Source organism: Myotis davidii, unplaced genomic scaffold (assembly GCF_000327345.1).
Source record: "Myotis davidii unplaced genomic scaffold, ASM32734v1 scaffold189, whole genome shotgun sequence".
NCBI classification, from domain to species: Eukaryota; Metazoa; Chordata; class Mammalia; order Chiroptera; family Vespertilionidae; genus Myotis; species Myotis davidii.
The window spans coordinates 47,096-71,958 of NW_006383017.1; the positions used below are offsets into that span (position 1 = coordinate 47,096).

The 24,863-nt window shown below is 37.8% G+C and overlaps 1 protein-coding gene across 11 annotated transcripts in view; it reads left to right on the forward strand.

The window, feature by feature from the left end:
* Positions 1-24,863, forward strand: part of SLMAP (sarcolemma associated protein) — a 93,912-nt gene that overhangs the window by 4,797 nt on the left and 64,252 nt on the right. For 8 of the 11 annotated variants that reach the window (XM_015558220.1, XM_015558224.1, XM_015558222.1 and 5 more), the window contains exons 3-6: positions 1,167-1,314; positions 16,743-16,815; positions 21,300-21,336; positions 23,021-23,083. In XM_015558220.1, the coding sequence (XP_015413706.1) occupies positions 16,793-16,815; positions 21,300-21,336; positions 23,021-23,083 (123 nt within the window). In that variant the 5' untranslated portion in view covers positions 1,167-1,314; positions 16,743-16,792. Of the gene's footprint in view, positions 1-1,166; positions 1,321-16,742; positions 16,816-20,551; positions 20,607-21,299; positions 21,337-23,020; positions 23,084-24,863 lie in introns of those variants that run through there. The other 3 variants (XM_006779107.2, XM_015558226.1, XM_015558221.1) reach the window with 3 other exon arrangements.

The following is a 24,863-nucleotide window of genomic DNA, read 5'->3' on the forward strand; positions in this document are numbered from 1 at the left end:
TATAAATACTGGAGGCCTGATCCACGAAAATCATGCAAGAGTAGGTCTTCCTTCCCCCAGCTGCTGGCACCGGCTTTCCTCTGGCACCCGGGACCTGGGCTTCCCTTACAGAGGGAGGCCCCACCCACCTGCTGCAGCCTGCTGATTGATGGCCTGGGCCTCCCTCTTTGGGGCCATCATGGAGCCCCCCAGTTGATTGCCCCACCAGCCAGTGGTCTGGGCCTCCCTCTGTGGGGTGATCATGGGGCGATGGCGGGGCCCCCAACCAATCGCTTCACACCCGCCTTGGCTGGCCTGGCGCCAGTGGGTGTCATAGTGTGGTCTGGGATGGTCATCTGGATGGTCATCCTGCTGTTTGGCTGTTCAGTCGATTTGCATAGTATGCTTTTATTATATAGGATAATAACATAATATATGGTCTTTTACTTAATATAATGTCTTAAACCAGGGGTCCTCAAACTTTTTAAACAGGGGGCCAGTTCACTGTCCCTCAAACAGTTGGAGGGCTGGACTATAGTTTAAAAAAAATACTATGAACAAATTCCTATGCACACTGCACATATCTTATTTTGAAGTAAAAAAACAAAACGGGAACAAATACAATATTTGTATTTGCATGTGGCCCGCGGGCTGTAGTTTGAGGACCCCTGGTCTTAAAGGTTCATCCATATTGTAGCATGAATCAATACTTCATTCCTTTTTATTGCCAAGTAATATAACATCAGATGGATAGACCATTATTTTGTTTACCCATTCATTAGTTGGACATTTGGGTTGTTTCTACTTTTTGGCTATTATGAATAAATGCTGCTATGAACATTGTGTATGAGTTTTTGCGAGGACATATGTTTTCAGTTTTCTTAAATATATACCTTGGAGTGGAATTTTTGGCTCATATACTAACTTTATGTTTAACATTTTGAGGACCTTATATCCTTTTTTCCAAAATGATTGGACTATTTTGTTTAGCTCGATTTTAAATCACTGATTTTAGTGTTCTAATTATATATATATATCAAAGGAGAACCTTAGCTGAAACAAGTGATTTGAATTGATAGTGGGGGGAAAATTCACCTGCACTAGTTTGCAAAGTTGGAAGTACTTTTTAAAATGTAGATTTAGAATTATTACTATTAATCTTTGACTTTTCAATTTTATTTTTGCAGTTTTATCTCCAAGACACTAAAAGTAGTAATGGTACCTTTATAAATAGCCAGAGATTGAGTCGAGGCTCTGAAGAAAGTCCACCATGTGAAATTCTTTCTGGTGACATTATCCAGTTTGGAGTAGATGTGACAGAGAACACACGGAAAGGTACGGGTATGGATCAATTTTTCCTATTATTTGTCTTTTTAACTTTATTTTTATTCTATCATTAAATGTTACAAAATATGTTGTGCTTGTAGAAGCAATTTAAATACAGCATTATATGCAGTAAAGTTAAAAGTCTCATATCTCCTATTTTATAAAATTTTAAAATCTGAAATGTTAATAATTAATCTATATTCTTCATCACAGTATGACTATATAGGTCATGACTGTGTCCTTTAGGAAACAGTATGCAGTGACTCCATACCCAATCAGTAGGAGCTTAAACCGTAAAGATAGTTATTGTTAATAAGAAGTCTGGAGACAGGTAGGTCCAGACTTTGTTCTCTGGATTCAGTGATGTTATCAGGAATCCAGGTTCTTACTGTCCTCACAAGCTGTTATCCTTAACATGTTGGCTTCTTTGCTTATGCTCTTTGCCTCATAGTCAAAGTGTGCCAGCTGCAGCCCCAGGCATTATTTACCTCACACCAATGTTCTAGACAAAAAGGAGGAAGTGGGGCAAAATGCTTTCCTGTGTGGCTCTGTTTTCATGTTGAAAGAATAGTTTTTTATAGAATCCTCCCAGCAGATTTCTCCCTTTTGTCTCAATGGCCACATGGCTACATTACATACATAGCTACAAAGAAGCCTAGGAAGTTACTTACCTGGCAGAGGTAAGAAGGAGATCCATAATTGATCAATTATAACGTATCCCTTCCAGTTGTACATGCATTGTTGCCTCAAACAAAATTAGAGCTCTGAAAGCAGCTAATAATACCCATCACAGTTATAAAATTTCATGTCTCAGTGTTTGAAACTAGAAGTTCTCTGAATAAATGTAGATTATCTATATGTTTAGAATTCTAAGCTTTCTGGCTGTAGCTAGTAACTCTCTACATATGACCATGAAATTATATAGCTGAATCATAAAACTAAATGAATAGGAAACAAAAGAGTGCAGTTCCACTGTCTTAGTTTAATATGGGTAGTGGACCCAATTGGCAAGTTTCTTCTTTCATTTCTCTGAACATACTCTGATCTGGTGATACCCTGAGTCATCAGTCTCTGACATTTTACTCAGTGTATATGGGGATTGGTGGTGGTGGTGGTGATGCTGGTGTGCATGTGCATCTATATTATATTTTTACTTACTTTCACTGGTGTTGCAATTGCAATATTAGTTTTACTGGGTTTTGTTGGTCTCCTCAGGAAATTGAGTTTTGATATTTGAATTTGTGTAGGGCCACAGTTTTAGAAATTTCCATTTGTAATTGTAAAATAGAAAAGTTTGTATTTTGATGCAAAATATTTAGTATTCCTTAATTAAAGAACTCAACTTATGTATGGCCATAATGAGAACAGCTACAGTGAACACTCTAATGTCTGCTATTGCCAAATCACACCTCTTCTGCTACCAGGTCATTCAGCAAACATTTAGCTGAGCCCCATGTGTGAGTAACCCACAGAACACATATGATTGGATTAAACTGTCCTCTCCAAGGAATGTCTATCTCCTTAGCTTTCATTTCCCAAAGAGAATTAATATGTGTTTATTGATAAAAGAATAAGATAATCAAATATATTTAGGATTTAACCCAAGGTAATGGGGACTTCCAGAGCTTTTCTTTTTTTTTAAATTAAATTTATTGGGGTGACATTGGTAGACAAGATCATATAGGTTTCTATGTTATAAGATCTATATATTGTACCACGTGCTCACTACCCAAAGTCAAATCTTCTCCTTTCACCATATATAGGACCCTTTCTCCCTCCACCCCCAGAGCTTCTAATATGCTAACATATATGCAGACCTCCAAGGGGGTGACTGTTACAGAATGCTCTTTCCCAATTCCTTTCTACTCTTCTTCCTTATCTAGCTGTAAGGGATACTTTTTTTTTTTAATCTTTGCTGTTGAAAGTATTACAGATGTCTGCTATTTTTCCTCCCCATTGACTCCCTCCTCCCCTCATTTGCCTTTGCCACACTATTGTCTGTGTCCATGGGCTAAGCATATCCTATCTAATAAAGAGGGAATATGCTAATTGACTGTCCCATCCTCAAAGATGATGGCGCCCACAGCCAATAAGGAGGAAAATGCTTATTGACTGCCACACCCTCAAAGATGGCAGCGCCCAGTCCCATCAGCCCCCCAGCCGCCCAGGGCCAGCCTGAAGTGCAGGCAAACCTCGGACGGCAGCTGCTCAACCGTCCAGGGCCGCCCAAGGCTTGTGCTGCCGGGAGTGGCAGCAGTAAAGGTGTGATGGGAGCGTCACCTTCCCCTGATCACCGGGTTCCTCCCGCCCCTGAGGCCTCCCAGACTGTGAGAGGGGGCAGGCCAGGCTGAGGGAACCCCCTCCAGTGCATGAATTTTCATGTACCGGGCCTCTAGTATGCATATAAGTTCCTTGGTTAGTCTCCCCCCCACCCCCTCCTACTTTCCCTCTGAAATTCATCAGTTTGTTTATGGTTCTATGTCTCTGGATCTATTTTGTTCATCAGTTTATTTTGTTCATTAGATTCCACATATGAGTGAGATCATATGATATTTGGCTTTCTCTGACTGGCTTATTTCACTTAGCATAATACTCTCCAGGTTTATCCATGCTGTTGCAAATGGTAAGAGTTCCTTGCCATGTAATATTCCATTGTGTAAATGTACCACAGTTTTTTTCTCCACTCATCTGCTGATGGGCACTTGGGCTCTTTCCAGATCTTGACTGTTATAGATAATGCTGTTATGAACATAGGGGTGCATATATTCTTTCTAATTGGTGTTTCAGGTTTCTTAGGATCTATTACTAGAAGTGGGATTACTGGTTCAAATGGGAGTAATATTTTAAAAAATATATATTTTTATTGATTTCAGAGAGGAAGGAAGAGGGGGAGAGAGAGGTAGAAGCATCAATGACAGGAGAGAATCATTGACTGCCTCCTGCACCCCCCTACTGGGGATCGAGCCTGCAACCCGGGCATGTGTCCTTGACTGGAATTGAACCCTGGACCCTTCAATTAGCAGACTGACACTCTATCCATTGAGCCAAACTGGCTAGGACTGGCAGTTCCATTTTTAATTTTTTGAGGAAACTCTATACTGTTTTCCACAGTGGCTGCACCAGACTGCATTCCCACCAGCAATGTACTAGGGTTCCCTTTTCTCCACATTCTTGCCAACACTTGTCATTCGTTGATTTGTTGATGATAGCTATTCTGACAGGTGTGAGGAGATAACCTCATCATTTTAATTTTCATCTCTCAGATGATTAATGACTTTGAGCATTTTTTCATATGTCTCTTGGCCTTCTGTATGTATACTTTGGAGAAGTGTCTAGGTCGTTCGCCCATTTTTTAAATTGGATTGTTTGTCTTTTTATTAAGTTGTGTGAATTCCTTATGTATTTTGGAAATTAACTCCTTATCAGATTTATCATTGGCAAAAATGTTCTCCCACACAGTAGGATCTCTTTTCACTTTGTTGATGGTTTGTTTTGCTGTGCAGAAGCTTTTGATTTTGATGTAGTTCCATTTGTTCATTTTCTCCTTAGTTTCCTTTGCCTTTGGAGATTTATCAATAAACATATTGCTGTGAGAGATGTCTGAGGTTTTGCTGCCTATGGTTCCTTCTAAGATTTTTATGGTTTCACTAGAGGCTCAGTGCATGAATTCATGCACGGGTAGGGTCTGGCCGGCCCACCCCGATCAGGGCCTATTGGGCCGGGCCGGCCTGGGGGAGGGGGTCACAGGTCGAACTCCTGGGTGAGCTCCTGGTTAAGGGGACAATTTGCATATTAGCCTTTTATTATATAGGATGACTTACATTTAGGTCTTTTATTCATTTTGAGCTTATTCTTGTGTATGGTGTAAGTTGGTGGTCTAGTTTAATTTTTTTGCATGTACCTGTCCAGTTTTCCCAACACCATTTATTAAAGAGACTGCCTTTACAGCATTGTATGCTCTTGCCTCCTTTGTCAAATATTAATTGAGCATAATGGCTTGGGTCAATTTCTGGGGTCTCTGTTCTGTTCCACTGATCTGTATGCCTGTTCTTGTGCCAGTACTAGGCTGTTTTGAGGACAGTCGCTTTGTAGTATAACTTGATATCTGGTATTGTGATTCCTCCAACTTCGTTCTTCTTTCTCAAGATTGTTGTGGTTATTCAGTCTTTTGGTTCCATATACATTTTTGGAGTGTTTGTTCTATATCTGTGAAATATGCCATTGGTATTTTAATAGAGATTGCATTGAATCTATAGATTGCTTTGGGTAGCATGGACATTTTAATGATATTGATTCTATCAATCCATGAACATGGAATTTTCTTCCACTTGTTTATATCTTCTATATCTTTTTCCAATGTCCTGTAGTTTCCCGAGTACAGGTCTTTTACCTCCTTGGTTAAGTTTATTTCTAAGTATATTAATTTTTTGTTGCAATGGTAAATGGGATTTATTTTAGTTTCTCTTTCTGAAAGTTTATTATTGGTGTATAAAAAGCCATCGATTTATGAGTGTTAAGTTTGTATCCTGCTACATTGCCGAATTTATTTGTTAAATCTAGTAGTTTTTTGGTGGAGCCTTTAGGGTTTTCTGTGTACAATATCTTGCCATCTGTGAATAATGACAGTTTTACTTCCTCCTTTCCAATCTGGATGCCTTTTATTTTTTCTTCTTGTCTGATCTCTGAGGCTAGTACTTCCTGTATTATATTGAATAATAGTGGTGAAATCAGACATGCCTATCTTGTTCCTGTTCTTAGGGGAAATGGTTTTAGTTTTTGCTCATTGAGTATGATGGCCAGTGTGGTTCAGTTGGGTGGAACCACCACTTGGTGTGCAGGTTCAATTCCCAGTTGGGGCACATACCCAGGTTGTGGGTTCAATCCCTGTGTAGAGGCAACCAATAGACGTTTCCCTCTCACATTAACGTCCTCTCTCTGTCTGTCTCTGTCTTTCTCTCTTCTCCCCTTTCCTCTCTTTCTGCTCTCAAATAAAAAAACCTTCCAGTATATATGAAATTTACATAATGCCTATGTGTAAAAGGAAACTTTAAAAAAGAATATATAATATATAGAAGTGTGTGTGTATATACTAGTAAAGTCAGGATTTTGTTAGGTGATATGAGCCTGATGTTGTTGGACATATCAGTTTATATAACTGTTTCTTCTCTTCCCAGCTCTTTAAAACAAGCTGATTTTGTTTTTTGGCTTTTTATATAGTGTTGCTCCAGGGAGGAAGCTCACTCACTGATTAGTACTGTACTAACAACCTGCCTTATAGATAAAAAATAATCATTGTAAACAAATAGGGTGACATTGTAATGGATTTTTTATTTTTAAAGGAAGGAAGGAATGGAGAAAGCCAACCTATCAGATCCTCCTGGTATGGGAGCCTTAGCAAACTAGCTACTGGCCACCACTTTGTTCCCAAACCCGTAGACTGCTCAGACAGGTCATGGATTTTTTGGGTCACACAACATTGCAGTCCTCTGTTGAAAAGTTTGGGACTGGTTAGTTCTATAAAGTTCACATATAACTTCTATCAACTCATCAGCTCAGGGCCACTTCACCAGTATCTGTTCCTGAGTAAGTCCCTATGAAAAAAGAGCCTATTAAGAGCAAGGTCAGTGGTATCTTCCTTTTGCTTTATGCTCCCACAGCACTCAGTTACTTTTACTCCCCACAATAAACCATGCCTTTTCTGGCCTTCAAGCCATTGCACACACGTGTTTTCCTTCACCTAGAAATGTTTCTAGGCTGCACAAGGTGCCCTTCCATGTCCCCATTACACACTGTGCTCCTCCCCTTTATGTGTTTGCCTCCCTCACTAAACTGTGTGCTGTGCAAGAGCAGTCATTGTATCTGTCTTCATTATAGAAACTCCACTGAACCTGGCACCAATATTGTTGATAAATTTTAAAACTTCCCATGAATCTTCATCCACCATTTTACAAACTTTTTTTTATCATATTAACTAAGATTTTTTACAACCTTCCTCCTAATATGAGGATTGGGAATTGGCAACATTCTTGTTACCCACTGCCCTTTTTGTTCTGCTGTGACTTAGTTACTTCTCCTTACCCTGCCTTAAGCTTGAATTTCCTCATATCATGAAATGGGACTCAAGGGTTGTGGTAGTGTTCAGTGTTCACACTGTGACACAGTGTTCAATGTGAACATTGAAAGGATGTTATAAAGTGCTCAGTGCAGGGCAGGGTACTTTTATTATCACTAAAACCCTTGCCAGTCATTTGAATCTTTTTTTTTTTTTTTTTTTTTTTGCCATCAAGTTTACCTTTCTTTCTCAGTAGCCTTTACCTTTCTGTCCTTTGGAACCATCATTGGCCATTCAAAGATACTCTCACCAACTAGACTACTCCTTGACTTTTGGCTATGCTGGCTTGCTTGTTCCTGGCACTTGGTAACTTTCACCATAAGCTTTACTTCTACTTTCTAGCTCCTAGGGAAAATCACAAAGCTGATTCATCACAGACCACACCAGATTTGCCAGGTTGCCTGAGAGAATCTTCTGATGTCATGGCAGTGTACCCAGGATGTACACCAGAATTACCTGCAGAGCTTTGTAAAACTACAGATGCTCGGATCTCACCCATTCAGCCCTAAGAGAATTGCTGGGTGTGGACTTGGACATATCTAATTTTTAAAAGCCTCAAGTTGTTCTTTTGGACAATGAGGTTTAAGAACTCTGCTCAGTTAAATTTCTGGCAAATGTTTTATATGCTTTCCCTTATCTTCAAGCCCCAAGTTTCACTTCTTGCTTTGTCTGCTGTGAATCTGTTCATACTGGCCCTATACTGTATTTCCAGCTGCTTGTGGTTGTTTCCTTTCGAATGTCCACTGTCACCTTACTCTGTACAAAGCGTAATTTAGTCTTCGAATGAGAGTATTCTACTGACGTCCCAATTTCTTCTATTCCATCATTCTCCCAAACACTCTAGCTCAGCTTCTTGGTATCTTATCTCCAGCAGTTATGTCATCTACACCATTTGCCCTCCTTTCCCTGCTATTTCTTGTTTTTCCTGTTGCCAACCTAGAGTGTTAATAGAAGCTTTCCACTTCTGGCTACCATTCTTCTATTACAGATTTATTTATGTCATTCTGCTTTTAGAAGCCTTAGTGACTGTGCCAATTGCAGAATAGTCTGAAATGCTTAATTGTGCACTTGAAGCCCTCAAAAATATGACTCAATTTAGTCTTTTGGTTTTATTTTCCTTATATATGTTAAGCTATTAACTAGATTGTTTAGAGATAAGAGGGTATATGAAAAGATTCTTTTGAATCCTAGCCCTGCCACTTGCCAAAGGTGTGATTTCCAGCAAGTTATTTTAGTCTCTTTGACTTTAGTATGTAAAGTCAAGTGTAAAATGGGACATAAAAATAACTATTTGCATGGTTTGTCATAAGTAGTTAACATGTATAGTGTGCTTAGCATGAGGCCTGCCACCTAGAGGGCCTTGAAATATATTCTTTATCTCATCTTTTTAATCTTCTCTCCTTAGATTTGTGCTGTCTCATACCCTTCTCTTTTTCTGTTTCTTTGCTTATGCCATTTTCTCTGCCTTTGCTTTCCTTGCCCTTGTCCATTCCAAATTCCCACAGTGTTTTATATTTATTGTAGTATTTGTAAAAGTTTCTCCCTTTGTTATGTTAAGTATTTCTAGTTGTCTCTCTGTAAATGAAATTGAAATCCTAGCCATAATCATCTTGTTTTCCCTCATTCTCAGCATACTGCTTTGTTGCCAGCAGTTTCTCAGTGAATATTAAACAAACAGGTAAAGCCAGAGAATCACCACTCCTCATTGGTGAATAAAAAAATATGCCAAAGAGCAATATCATTTCACAGTATGCTAGAGAAAGTGGAAAATGAATCCACCTACCTAGAGAAAGGATTCCTCCCACCAAATAAATATGTAGAAACAAAATTCCTGCAAGAGATGGTAGCTGATTCTGAGTCTACCATCTTTCTATAATTTCATATTTGAGCCTGGAATATTTATCATACTAGAAAGCAGTGAAGCTGTCTAAGATTGCTGGGTTTCCGTCAAAGAACTCGGGAATTAATGTGGAGTTCCAATTGATCAAAGATGGGACACTTTGATCATCAAATAATAATAATAGCAGTAGATTGAAATGTACCAAATTTGTTTGAATCCATGAATGCACCAGGATTCTAAAAGAAAAAGATTTGATTACCTTTAGAAGAACTTAGGAAGCCTATTTATCAACCTGTAAACAAAAAATGAGAAAGATTAGCCTGGCCAGCAGGTGTGGTTCAGTGGTTGAGAGTCAATTTATGAACCAGGAGGTCTTGGTTCGATTACCAGTCAGAGCACATGCCTGGGTTGCAGGCTCAATCCTAGCAGGAGGCAACCAATCAATGATTCTTATCATTGATGCTTTTCTCTTTCTCCCTCTCCCTTCCTCTCCAAAATAAATAAAAATATATTAAAAGAAAAAAAGAGAAAGATTAAAGTATTTATGCTACCTTTCCTATAGGAATTACACCTGCAGTAAAGTTTTTATAACTGAACTCAGCTCACAAATGAAGATAGAATGATACAATACCAATTTAAAAATATTTTTGCCTTCCCAGTGTGGCTCAGTGGTTGACCATCAACCCATGAACCTGGAGGTCATGGGTTCGATTCCCAGTCATGGCACATGCTGGGGTTGTGGGCTTTATCCCCAGTAGGAGGTATGCAGGAAGCAGCCAATCAGTGATTTTTTCTTGTCATTGATGTTTCTATCTCCCCCGCCCTTCCTCTCTCTGAAACCAATAAAAACATATTTAAAAAAAATTTTTTTAGAATTAAAAGAGTTTTCTATTCAGCTAACTTTCCCTGCCTCTTTTCTAACTTGAAAAAAAAAAAAAAGGTCTTTGAATTGAAAACATTATGAAGCAAAAACTTTAGGAGTGAAAGTTCAGTAACTCTTTTATTTTAGATTTCAGTCAAAAGGAAATAAGTCCCCAGCTTGGGAAATTATTATTATTATTGAAACTACATATTTAATACAACAGCATCATCTTTTTGTTTTGTTTTGTTAATCCTCACCTGAGGATATTTTTCCATTGATTTTTAGAGAGTGGAGGGAAGGGAGAGACAGAGAGAAAGAAACATTGATGTGAGAGAGAGACATTTATTGGTTGCCTCCTGCCCAGGCTGGGAATTGAGCCTTCAACCAAAGTACATGCCCTTGACTGGAATTAAACCTGGGACCCTTCAGTCCACAGACTGGTGCTCTATCCATTGAGTCAAATGGGCTAGGGCAGCTTGGGGAAGTATTAACACCTCTAAGGGAAGTTTTAATACCTCTCATTTAGCTCTTGGTTTTTTAAAGTTTTTTTGGGCTTTTATGATCTTACTCATTGTACTTCCTATTATTGCCAGTCATTTCAATAGATCCTTCAAACTACTCAGTGTAGGTTGTATTAACCTTAGTATGCAATGCAAGAATGGTGATAGAACTAGACTGCAACATACTTCAGAAGTTTTAGTTTCTCAAGGGCCTTAAACAGTTTTTCAACTTATCAAAGTGAACATGGGTCCTTTAAGCGGTGTTCATGTGAAGAGGCAATAGAAAAGCCTGGCTGCATACCATAAAGTAAATATATTAACTCAAAAGCAAAATAAATAATCTCTGAGATAACAGAGAAAAAAACCCATATAAGTGGCAGTCAGCTTTTGTAGTCTTAATTCTGGTTTTTCATCTCCTAAACTACAGCAGGTAATTGCAGATTTTTCTTCCACAAACACCTTGCTTCCCCGGTTCAGACACACCTGTTTTTCATGTTTTAACATTTCTGAGATTTGGGGGAAGCTTATAAGGGTAAGTATATATTTAATATGGCAGTGTTCCTATGGAATTCTTACCCTGCCCAAGAACCTTTTTTATTTTAATTTGAGCAAGCTGGATTTATTACTCATTATAGAAAAAAAGAGAACAAATAATTTGAGTAACCAGGGGTGTCACACTAAAGTGTTAGAAAAGATCTAATATAGGATTAGGGCTTTGGTTGGATGATTTGGGGAGGATCCAAGAAAGCAGGAGTTTGAAAGGGGAGTGGGCCTAGCTGGGGTGGCTCAATAATTGAGCATCGACCTATGAATTAGGAGGTCACGGTTTGATTCCCTATCAGGGCACATGCTCGTCTTGCGGGCTTGATCCCCAATGCAAGAGGCATCTGACTAGTGATTCGCTCTCATCATTAATGTTTCTATCCTTCTCCCCTCCTTTCTTCCTCTCTTTGAAATAAATAAAAATATATTTTTTTAAAAAAAGAAAGAGGGGTAGGATTCTATGATTGGACATTTCAGTAAATTGTATCTTTAGAGAAGGCAAAGTAGAGCTAAGGCTTAAGGCTATAATTGGTAAAGAAATAGCAGGAACTCATATTAACCAGGAGAGAGGAGTATTTGCTATTTTGCACAGTGATTTTGTTTTTGTCAGTGCTTAGATGAAGTTATGAAGTGGTCTTGTTTTACCTCATAGTCTCAGAATGATCTTGTCTGATATTAGTAAGATTACTTATGTCCCCCAGGAGAATAACATGGCCTAGCAGCTATAAATATTAGAGCAGTTCCTAGATGCCAAGGCTGGGTTTTGTGTGTGTGTGTGTGTTTTTGTTTGTTTGTTTTGTTTTTTTACTTCTCATCATTGTACCTAGTACATGGTATTCATGCATTAGTTACTTTTTGAAGTTACTTTCAGATGTCAAGTAAATAAAGAGTTTTTACTGTGTTCTGAAGAACGCTTTTCATGGCCAGGTAGAGGAGAAAGAAGATGGCTGTACAGGGTGAGAAGTCACGCAATCTGTTGTCTGCAAGCTGGAGAACCAGGAAAGCCAATGGCTCAATTCAGCCTTAGTCCAAAGGCCCGGGAATCAGGAGAGCAAGTAGTAATGATAGAAGTCCCAGAGTCGAAAAGCCTGTGAACCAGGTGCTCTCATGTACAAGTGCAGTAAGTGATGGATGCCCCAGCTCAAGAAGAGAGAGAGAATTTCTGAGAAACTTTTACTTTTTAAAAATTTTTTTTTATTGATTTCAGAGAGGAAGGGAGAGAGAGATAGAAACATCAATGATGAGAGAGAATCATTGATTAGCTATCTTCTGCATGCCCCCTACTGAGGATGTGCCCTGCAACCTGGGCATGTGCCCTGACGGGGAATTGAACCATGACCTCCTGGTTCATAGGTTGACGCTCAACCACTGAGCCACACTGACCAGGCCTGAGAAACGTTTAAATTGTGTGTTTTACAATCAGTTTTATCTTTGAATCTTTTAAATACAGTAATAATGCTTCCAGGTGAATTTGGAGAGCATAGTTTGTTTTAAAAGTACTTAATAAAATACTATACAGCAGCATTTTCCAAAGTACAAGGTGGGCAAAAGTGGATTTACAGTTGTTCATATGGAAAATAATACAATAATTAATCAATAAAAATACAAGAATAAACTGTGTTTCACATACTCATTACTTTTGCTCCACCCCATATTTTCTTCAAAATATGATATATGCCATATATATATATGTGTGTGTATGATTATGTGATTATGATTATACCAGTGTGTGTGTGTGTGTGTGTGTGTATATATATATATACTGGTATAACCATAATCACATAGTTCCTTTATGTGTTCCTAAAAAGGGAGCGGGAATGCGCTCAATGGTTACATAGGTTTTGAAAATGCATCATGATGTGAGAAAGCCTGTGATTTAAAAGATTAAAAACTCTTTCAACTTCTTTTAACCAAATATTTTCTAAGCTCCTCTAACCCCACCTATTAGCACTCCATTTTGAGAAATGCTGCTATATAGAGTTGATTAATACAAGTTTTAGAACAAAACATTTTCATCAGATTGCTTTTGCATATTATTAAGGAGGTAACTGACATTTCTCTGCATCTAGTTGTCACAAGAACCTTTTCAAAGGCAGAGTTGGCTACATTGTTAGTGTAGTCAGACCGTGGTCTTTAATTGCCTTCAATAGTGTGGCAACCTATATTGCCCAGTAAGTGTTAACCCTTGGTTCATCTCACAGTTTGTACACCACCAGTCCAGTTGCTGGACTTCCGGGTGACATATCTGAACAATATAGTTTGTCATCTTAGCACTGTAACTCACTACAGCTACTTTTTTTATAAACAATTTTCTTATTAATTTAAATATATTGGTAAAGTGTCAGTCTTGCTGGATCTTCTTGTATTGTGCTCCCGTATTTATTGTAGCCTGTTTGTAGTAAATTTCTGAAGGAGCCCTAGAGCTGGAATAAATTCATCCCTTCCCTATCTTTAGCCAGGGAAAGGTGGGAATTAGGTGTTTCTGGCAAATAGAGATGAACCCTGCCATTCTCAAAGTGAGAGGCAGGCAACTTTACCCCTGAGTAATGGAAGCTGTAAAATATTAACCAGACATGTTCTTTGATGTATTCAATAAACATTTACTAAATGCCTGCTTTGTACCAGAAGCAACCAATCCTTGTTGCCCTCAAAGAGTTGAATCTAATTGTTGAGACAGCAGTTGTGTAAATGATAAATATTAAAATGCAGTATGCTTGGTGTTATAATAAATAGATTTAGGAGGCTTTGGGGACCCAACTTAGATTCTGAGCTTTGGTGAAGGAACTAGAAAAGTCTGAGTCTGGAGGATAAGTAGCATTTGGTCATGCAGGTCAGGGGATAAAGGACATCACTGATAGGACAACTTGTGAAAAGGCGTAGGGTTGCCCTAACCGATTTGGCTCAGTGGATAGAGCATCAGCCTGTGGACTCAAGGGTCCCAGGTTCGATTCCGGTCAAGGGCATGTACCTTGGTTGCGGGCACATACCTGCCGGGAGCCTGTCAATCCTTGCTGTTTCAAGGGACCTGGCATATATGGCATACTGTTCTTAATCTGTTTGCTCACCCTCTTGGCACTTTGTAACAAGACAATAAAAAACAGAACCTGGTGACCGAACCTGGCTGGAGAACCTAGCGAGAGAACATGGCTAGAGAACCTGGCTGGAGAACCTGGACAGAACCTGGCTGGAGAACCTAGCGAGAGAACATGGCAAAAGATCCTGGACAGAACCTGGCTACAGAACTTGCCTGAAGAACCCGGCTACAGAACCTGGCGACCGAACCTGGCTGGAGAACGTGGCTGGAGAACCTAGCAAGAGAACATGGACACAGAACTTGGCTGGAGATTGTGGCTAGAGATCCTGGCAAGGATGCTGATCAACTGAACACTGTCTCTGTGTCATTCCTTCTTCGCCAACTCCGTCCACACCTTTGGGGACCCCTGGACCCGCTGGGGCTGGACCCCAGCACATACCCCAGTAGAGAGTGTGCAGGAGGCAGCTGATCGATGTTTCTCTCTCATCGATGTTTCTAACTCTCTATTCCTCTCCCTTCCTCTCTGTAAAAAATCAATAAAATATATATTTTTAAAAAAGGCATGGGGTTGTGAAAAGTAAGGTGTTTGGAGATGCAAGTAGATTTGTACTCATCTAGGGTATTTATGGAAGCAGGGTGGAGGAAGAGGCCGGAAGGAAAGAAGAAAAGGAAGGAAGGAAGGGAGGCAGGGAGGGAGGGAGGAAGGGGAAGGAGCTCAGTAGTTCATGGCCATAATTGCTATGTTAGGCAGAGAATTTAAAAGACTGTCCATAGATGGTTCTTAATATGTGCTAGAACTTTTCATATAATAAATAAGTTAATGAAAATTAATATTGAGTAAAGTTGCTAAATTACTTAAATTTAATGTGTATTTCCAGATGTCAGAGTAATCATTACTTCATGTTTATAATACCTTATTGATGATTTGTAGGACTTATCACTTAATAAGTTACCCTCCTATAAGTACATTAGCTCTATTCTTTAAAAATCAGTTTTATTGAGATATAGTTTATTTACATCAGTTTTATATTGTATATACAATTCAGTGAGTTTTGACAATGTATCGAGTCACATTACCACTACTCCTCTAAACATGATATAGTATATTTTCATCACCCTGCATTTACTTTTAATCAGAGTTTGGTAAACTAAATAAACTCTTTGAACCCGGGAAGAGGTACTATCTAAAGAAGAGAGAAATAAAAAAAAACTGTCAACTTTTAAACCAGCCCCCAAATTTTACTTTCTATGAAACCCACACACAAAGAGAAGCTTCCTTGCCCTGTCCAGTGTGTTCAGTGGTTAGAACTTCGGCTCATGCACCAAAGGGTTGTGGGTTTGATCCTGATCCCTGGTCCCAGTCAGTACACGTGTGGAAAGCAACCAGTTGATGTGTCTCTCTTACGTGAATCTCCCCCCCGCCCCGCTCTCTCTACACCCACTCCCCTAAAACCTTCTTCCCTCCCTTCCACACTCTTTAAAAATTAATGGGGAAAAAATCCTTGGGCAAGGATTAATAACAACAACAAAAGAAGAGAGAGAAGCTCTCTGTACAGTGCTACTTTGGGGGCTTTTGTCTCTTGAAATCTTCAGAAGGAAAAGGAGGAAGAAGTTGTCTATAGTCCTGGCTGGTGTGGCTTAGTTGGTTAGAGCACTGAAGTGTAACAGGTTTGATTCCTGATTAGGGCACATACCCAGGTTGCAGGTTCAATCCCCAGTTGGGACACATAGGGGAGGTAACCAATCAATATTTCTCTCACATCAATGTTCCTCTCTTTCTCCCCCCCACCCCCATTTTCTCTCCCTCTCCTTCTAGAATCAATGAAAATCATATCCTCGAGAGAAATTAAAAACAACAAATTTCTTGAAAAGCAAAAAGGGAGTTGTCTACATAATGACTGGTGTAAAGCTATATAAAGATGATTGGGGGAGGAAACAACCACAGAAAATAAAACCAAAATTATAAATACTGAACTGAACACGTCATACTTGAAGTCTAGCAAATAGCTCTGGTACTTCATAGCAGAGAGTTGTAGCAGCAGTTTCATTTGTCTGAGGACTTAGTTTTCTCACTCATGGTGAAATGAATGGCACATTTCAAGCTGTATTATACTGAACTGTAGAGTTTTATGAGGTGTGGATAGGAGTAATAGGTTGGGGACAGGAGAATTAGGAATAAGGGCTAAATTTTAATCTGGGGAATAGTTGGACTTAGGTTCGATGCTGGCAAATAGGGAAGACAGTGCATTCCTCCCTCCCCACCCCTTAATTGTACTTCCATATATTAAGTTTACCTTTTATTGACTTGTTACAGCATAGGAGGTTAGGAGACTTTTCTAAGCAGAATTCTACCTGTATTTGTGATTTGTTATGGGTAGGTACAAGTTTCTCTAGAAGAATGAATATTGTCATTAAACCATCAGGTTTATTTTTTCCCCCAAAAGTTATTACATATAAGAATAAAATATATATTTACATATAAGAGGTATGAAGATTCATATTTCTAAACAATTATTTTATCCATCTTATTTGTTTGTTTTAACCAGTTACCCATGGGTGTATTGTTTCCACAATAAAACTTTTTCTACCAGATGGCATGGAAGCCCGACTCCGCTCAGAGTGAGTACAATTCAGTGCTATAAAATTTTGTTTTAATTACTTTGGTTAATAATATTATAGATGATGGTGTACCATTAATACTTTAGGATTATTCTAACAATGTTAGAAAATTCATGTATTACTTTTGGACTAATGCACTTCACTTTGTTTTTAATATTAGTTGTAATTCTAAGTAGGCAATAATGGAAGCACAAGTTACATTTGTGCTTCCAAATTTAATTATACAGTTTATATTTTGATGAATAAATTAGTTGTTTTCTAAAATATTTAGGATATATAAGTTATTGGTGAGTGATAGCTACATTCATTTTGACTTGCATTTAAGGTAGGGCTTCTTAGACTATGATTGCCTCTGAGGTTAGTGCCGGTGTCACAATCTTATAGAACCTTAAGGATGTTGATAAAGTTAGTAGTACATTTTGGTGGGCTTTTTTGGAGAGATTTTTCAGTGCTGTAATTTTTTTTAAATTGATATCAGAGAGGAAGGGAGAGGGAAAGTGAGATAGAAACACCAATGATGAGAGAGAATCAGCTGCCTTCTGTACACCCCACACTGGGGATCGAGCCCACAGCCCGGGCATGCTCTCTGACTGGGAATCGAACCTTGACCTCCTGTTCATAGGTTGATGTTCAACCACTGAGCCACGCCAACGGGACTTTTTTAGAGACCATTTAGAGAAGGACAAATCTAAAAGAAAAAAAATTAGTCAATATCTAAATGTTAATATGTAAACATAAGTACATGTTGACTTGTACTTTTCACAGATTATCATTATGAGGTGTTGGAGGAAGCTAAATAATCTAAAATTCAGCATTTTTTATTTTGGGGGAAAGCCTTGAATATGCTAGAAGTTTGTTTCTATATCTAATATAATATTTTCTGCTTTTCAAAAGCAGAGAAAAAGATCTAAGGGTGAGAGGTTGAGAGAACCAAAGTGTAAGGCAAAGTATAGAGTAGTCAGTAGGAAAGAGATATGGAAAAAGAAAGCAGAATGCATAACCCAGGGACACAGACCATAGGGTGGTGGAGGCCTGGGGTGAGGGGCGGGGGTAGGTTATAAGGGATCAATGGGAGAAAAAAAAGGACATATATAATACTTTCAACAATAAAGATTTTTTAAAAAGAGGGTATGCCAATCTTATAAAAAGAAAACGAAAAAGAAAGCAGAGAGAAATCTTACTACTACTGTGATAGTCTGTCCATTCATTAGAATGATATATTACTCTTCAGTTAGAAGCTATCAAGTTTTTTGTGTTTTTTTTTTTAGTTTCAAGGATATCTGAAGCAAAGCAGAAATTTTAAAACATTATAAATTTAGCCCTGGCCAGTGTGGCTCAGTTGATTAGAGCAATGTACTATGTACCAGAGGGTGGTGGGTTCATCAGGTCACATGCCCAGATTGCAGGTTCCATCCTCATTTGGTACGTGTGCAGGGAGGTGCCAGTTGATGTTGTTTCTCTCTCATATCATTGTCCCTCCCTCCCTCCCTTCCTCCCTCCCTCTCTCCCCTTCTTCAATAAAAAAATAAAATTAAATAAGAATTTTTAAACGACATTATAAGTTTAATAATAAAATTAAAGACATTATAAATTTAAGACATTAATCTTTCCTATTTTTAATGATAGTTTAATTATTAAAAATAAAATTAACTTTGGGAACTTAATTGTGACTCAGCTTTTATGAGTTAAGATTTTAAAAAGAGGAGTAACTGTTAATCAACTAATGAAGTGTGGCTTCTTAAAGACCTTGATGTTTGTATTTGATAATGAGATTTTTCTTTCCTTTAGTCAAAAGTTTTGAGCAATTACATAAAGGGTCATCTGTATTCTAGGTTTCACCCAGTAGGACATGTGAATTTTTTCAAAATTTATTTCAGAGAATTGTGTCACTATCCCTCTTGTTTCCCCAAAACTTTTCATCTTTGCCCAATTTCCTTCTCATTGTTTGATTTTATTTATGTGGTTAAATATTAGCATCACTTAAAATTTACTGTCAATTTCATTGTAAATAATCTGGCTTACTTTATGGATGAGATGAATTTTGAACAGGCAAGTCTCTAGAGCTGGAGGAAGGTCAGAATGGTCTTTAAAGGAGGATGGTCCAGTTCAAGGCCTGTTCTGTGACTTGATCAGGCCTTCCTTTTCTCATTTGAAAATGAACATAGCCCTGGCCGGTGTGGCTCAGTTGGTTGGAGCGTGGTCCAGTACACCAAAAGATGGGTTCAATTCTGGGTCAGGGCACATACCCAGATTGGGGATTCAATCTCCAGTTGGGGCTCATGTGTGTGGGAGGCAACTGATCAATGGTTTTCTCTAATATTGATGTTTCTCTCTCCCTCCCTTCCTCTAAGATTGATTAGAAAAAAAAAGAAAATGGAGATAATAACCTATTTAGCAGGAATTTTATGAGGAGGATTAAATAAGATTGTGTACTAAAAAGAGAGTAATACCTGAAATATAATAAGCACATGATGTTTCTTTTATTGTAATTTAATATTTTTAACAATCGAGATGCTTTTAAGTATGCAAAAATACTTAGAGTTGAAGGGACATTGTATACATAGCATTGAATGCTTTTAAAGTCTTCAGTAGTTCTGAAAAAGTTTATGCTTTTTCTTCCTTGATTTTTATTATATTGTACAAATAATTTTTATTGATTTATTTGAGAGAGGGAGGGAAGGAGAGGGGGGGAGAGAGAAAGAGAAATTTGTTGTTCCACTTATTTATACATTCATTGATTCTTGTATGTGCTCTGACCAGATATCAAACCCGAAAACTTGGGTTATCTCATGAAGACGCTCAAACCAACTGAGCTGCCTGGACAGGGCTTTACAAACAATTTTTAAATGATAAGAAACAAACCCCACCACCCTAACACTAAGTAACAATTTTCCTTTTCTACCTTTCTTGAACTTTTTCCATAATTCACATAGAATATATCCATATCCAAGATAGTTTTGGTAAAGTACAAATATATATCACTTATAAAATGTTTTGATTTTTAGCTTTTTAAGATTTTCACAAGAACAAAAAAATTTGTACTTGAGTCACTAAGAAAACTGGAGTTGTACATAATTTTTTAGATCTTCATTAGGCACCAGCTTTGTTAGGGTCTTGTGATAGGTTCTGAGGATAGAGAGATGAATTGGTCACAGTGCTGGGGAACACAGCTGGGAATCAAACAAGGAGAGTAAAGGATTATAAGGTCTCAGTGAGAGTCTGTACAGGATGTTTATCAAAGGTGCTCAGAAGGGAGAGAGGTGCTGGTACTTAATGTTCCTTTTCGTTCAGCACTTTAGAATATTCATGATTAATGGAAACAGTTTTTTAGGATGTTTGCACTTACTACAGTGGGATCAGAATTGTCATTTCTGTTTTTAAGTCCTGAAAGATCAGTTTCTCAGGGGCTTACATATGATTAACCAATTGAATCTAGGGGTTTTACCCAGTCAGCCTTTAAGCTGACTCTCACCAGAGTGACCTCTAGGATATGGTGCCATTAGAAACTGGTAGGGGACATGGATGGCATCCTTGCTCTTTGCTCCCTCTACTCAACTCCAGCCCACATACATCATCTTACAGGACATTGTACGATAGGAACCCTGGCTTCCTTACGCTGCAGTGTTCTGATGGGAGTAGTAGTAGTGATCAAGTGCTACAGTGCCCTAGGTACTGTTTTAAGCTCTTTATTTATACTAGCACCTTTAATACTCACAATAACCCATGGGGTTGGTTTTATGATTATTCCCTTTGTATGGATGAGAAAGCTGAAACCCAAGATTACACAGCTGGTAAGTAGAACTGGACCCAGTCAGTGTAACTTCTGAGCCTGCATGCCTAACTGTCATACTTCACTGCCTCTCTGTCAGAGGTAACTTTATAAGGCCAAAAGACAATTAGTACCAGTTAATACTATCTGTTTACTGTTTATCTTTATGAGGATATACTGAATTTAGTTTCATACCTACATCTAAGCTTTCAGTTCTTAGTCGTGTGAGGCGGCTGGGTGGAGAAGACTAGTACTACTCTTTTGATTAGCTAAAGTTGTTCTGTACTCAAACAGGCTTCCAAAGTATAGCTTTCTTTTCAATAGAACTATGTTTTTTAAGAACTTCTGTATAGAAATATTTAATTTTAAAAGAACTTAATTTACATGTTCCAAAATGGATAATTTGGAGTGTTCTTTTTCATATAGAAGTTCTTATGACCAAGGAATTCACCATAGCTCTTATTAAGTAGAGGATTCTTAAAGAGTATTTAATACATTGTGGATTTTGAATTTGTGTTTAGAAATATATTTTGTATGAAAGGTTTGTATATTTATTATCTTATTTTCTATGAAGGATTAAAAATAATTCACATTCTTTTAATCATGTAAAGGCAATTATATGTCAACTTTAGGGTTTAAAATATTCTGGTTCTGTCATATTCTGTTTCCTCTGTTGTCCGGAAATTAGATAAAAATTCTACTTTTTACTTTTCAGTGTCATCCATGCTCCATTACCAAGTCCTGTTGACAAAGTAAGTTGCCAATGATTGTTTTTTTCCAAACTAACTCAGCTCTATTGCTTTGAAAAATGTTTCTGTTTGTTTTTAATATGCTTTACTTAGAAACTTATTCCTCTTTTGTAACAAAGCCTATAGAATGCATTTAGATATATGGTTTCTGTAGTCTTCTGATCTTCAATATCTGAAGAATTTAGACTGGATGTTTCTTAGGACAAAGCCTTTGTTATCTCAAGTAAATGGCTATATAGACTAGAAGTACTTGTTTTGTGCCTAGCCAAAAGTAAGAAGTGTTTGTTACTACTCTTTATTTTGGAATACAGTTCTGTCTTGAAGTATTTATTAAAGCTTTCTGCACAGAGACTTCACTCTACATATATCTACACATAGAAATAACACAGAAATATGGGCTTATAGAAATTCCTCTTTTATTGTCCTTGCAGATTGATCAGTTTTAGCCTGATTTGGTCAGAAATTTTGCAATAATTACTTGTTAGAAAATATTTTTTCTTTTGTTCAGAAATAATGGTGTATTAAACTGTAGATATCATTGCTAAATAGTGAAGGAAAAAAACCCCAAGCATCTTTTGTATCTTTTGACATTAATGTATATGTGAGTTTTCTTAGTGCAGTTACTAAACTATTGGGGAAAATATTTTACATTTTTTTCTTCCATTTGGATAAAGAATGAAAGCCTGTTTGAAGCAAAAGTGCTCTGTTAGATTCCTTTTTTAGAAGTAAAAGTGGTTAGTCACCAACCTCAGGAATACCAAGAATTATTTCAGAAGTAAATGATGGCCTTGGTGATTTAGGACTAACTTTAAAAAATAATGCCGCCTCTCTGTCTTCTTGCTAGCATATTAATAAATATGAGCCTAATCAAGAATGACTCTATTAGTGATCATGAATAACTTGGTAATGGTGTGATCATGAATAAGTTAGGATATGAGGCTTGGTAGTGTTGAGAGTGTGGGTAAATGTCTCAGCAACCTATTAGTGCCCGTCTTTTGTTTGTTGTTGTTTGGAATAATGCCATGGTTTTATATTCCACACTTGGAAGAAACCCATTATGGCAGGTATTTGTTTTTATACTCTTGAGTTCTAAGCATTTGACTGTTACTTGTAATGTTTAAACACCATAATTTCCCATCTTTTTCTTCTTAAAACCGACCTGTAGTTTAAAGGGGGGAAAAGACAAAACTATTTTCGTTGCCTATGGCCATTGGATTCAGTGTTACATTTCATGTCTTTCTTCTCCCTGTACCCCGACATACAAATACCATTTTGAAGATGGCTACTTCTAAATGAATTGTGACTTATTGACATATTAAAGAACTATTTAAATATAAATTTGAAAGGGGAGGGAAATGTAGATAGATCTATTGATTTAGGTGGTATTATTTCTGCTTAAGAAAAGGCTCTGTAGCTATAAGTTTGTGATTTGGTTTATAAGAAATATTTTCATGAGAAACACTTGTTCTATCATTCTTCTTACAAATCTCAAACTGGTCAGCATGATAAATACTACCTATAAATTCTAGACATAGGGCAGAAATATTTTGAAAACTAAAGGAACTGGTTAATTTGAAAAAAATTATTTTTTATTATTTCGTGAATGGGCATTTTTGGGACTTGTTTTGGCTTTAAAGTCTTTTATAAATATTTTGTATGACTGTTGATACTATCATTTTGTTTCTAGGTTGCTGCTAACACTCCAAGTATGTACTCTCAGGAACTATTCCAGCTTTCTCAGTATCTACAGGTAAAAATAAAGCTTAAGAATTCTTAGTCTTTAAAAGTAAAATTAAACAACTTAGGTTTGATTTTGTTAGTTCACAAATATAGGCTAAAGAAATATTGGTTAGATATAAGTACTAAATAAATACCTTTTCATAGTAAAAAAAAGGATTACAAATAGGTCTTAAGAAGAAAGGATGAAAAAAGAGGATTGTTAAGTCTAGAGAAGATAAGGTTCTATTTGCAAGAGAAGTTTTTTCCTTCAAATATGAGGGTGTGTCAGAAAAAGTTCTTTACTTATAGATGACTTTTAAATAAAAGTAAACCTGGAGAGATGGTTGCCTAATATGATACTAAGAGAAAATAATTATATAGTACTTATTACATGCCACACTTCACCTAATTAATTCACTTAATCCTCACAGCAATCCTATAAGGTATGTATTTTATTCCCATTTTTATAGATGGAGTAACTGAGGGACATTACACACCTAGTATGTGTTAGAGTTGGAATTTGAATGCACATAGTCAAATCTCAGAGTCTCTGCTCTTAACGACTGTGCTGTGCTGCTGGCTCTATGAAAAAGTTTCTTCATAGGACAGATACTTGCAATGGAAGTTAATACCATACTTAAAGAACCATACAAATCTCTAAAAAGGAAACATATTAGTTTCTTCCTGGTTTTCGTAGATTTGAGCTGGATTGTTTCTTAAAACAGTGCCTGGCACATGAAATGTATTCCATAAATATTAGTAGTTGTTTACCATACAGTAAGAAAGCACAATAATTGACCTAGATCACTCATATAGAGAGATGGAAGTAAACTTTCAGATTAATTTAGTCCAAACGTCATTTTTCATATGAGAAATCTGGGGCTCTATAGGTAAAATGATTTCCTAAGGCTATACACTTTTGTTATTAGTCGTCATGGATGGTGAATCCAATCACTCGAGTACTCTAACTTTCTTACCAGTTTTTTAAATACTCATAGCAGGAGTAATCTTTCAGTGGTCTTTTATTAATTTGCTGAGAGAAAATAATACTGCACTGACTTTTCTGTATACATATTTTTGAATTGGTAAAGGTCTAATGTAAGTTGTAAACCTTTTGAATAAAAACTAGAATAGGGAGAAACTAAGATGATGGCATAGATAAACACCGGGAAATTGCTGCCTCCCACAACAATTGAAAAATACATCAAAAACACAAAATGGACATCATCCAGAACTACAGGAAGGCTGGCTGAATGTAAATTCTACAACTAGAAGGAAAGAAAAGCACACTGAGAGCCAGAGGAGCTGCGGAAGTAAAGTGCAGAGGTAGGGGGCTCGCACGCGCGGAAAGGGTCTGGCACCTGAGGACACGGCTGTCTTTTTGAATCTGGAGGGAGTCACAAGCTCCCGACGGCTCTGAACTCAGGTTCCGGGAAGTCTCTGGGGACCCAGGACTCATACGGGGAGAAACTGGACTGTCTGGCAGCGGGTGATCTTGAGGGCGGCTTTCCCTCAGAGGTGCTTGCAGCCGTTACCGGGACACTGAGACACGCGTCTCCTTAGGGCAGGGCTGAGGATCCACCATAGCCGCTTGCTCCGCCCGTTGATTCCCTGAGACCCCGCCCACCCAGGCTGCCGCAGAGGCTTTTGCATATGAATGCCCCGGCCATTTGCAACCGGTAATTACCTAACTGCCGCCGGGTCAGACAGACCCAGAACTTCTAAGAGAAGGCTCAAGGCCCCACAGCGCTTGCATCCTTCACAGCTGAGCCTTATCAAGGCACTTCCAAACTCAAAAAACAAAGGAAGGG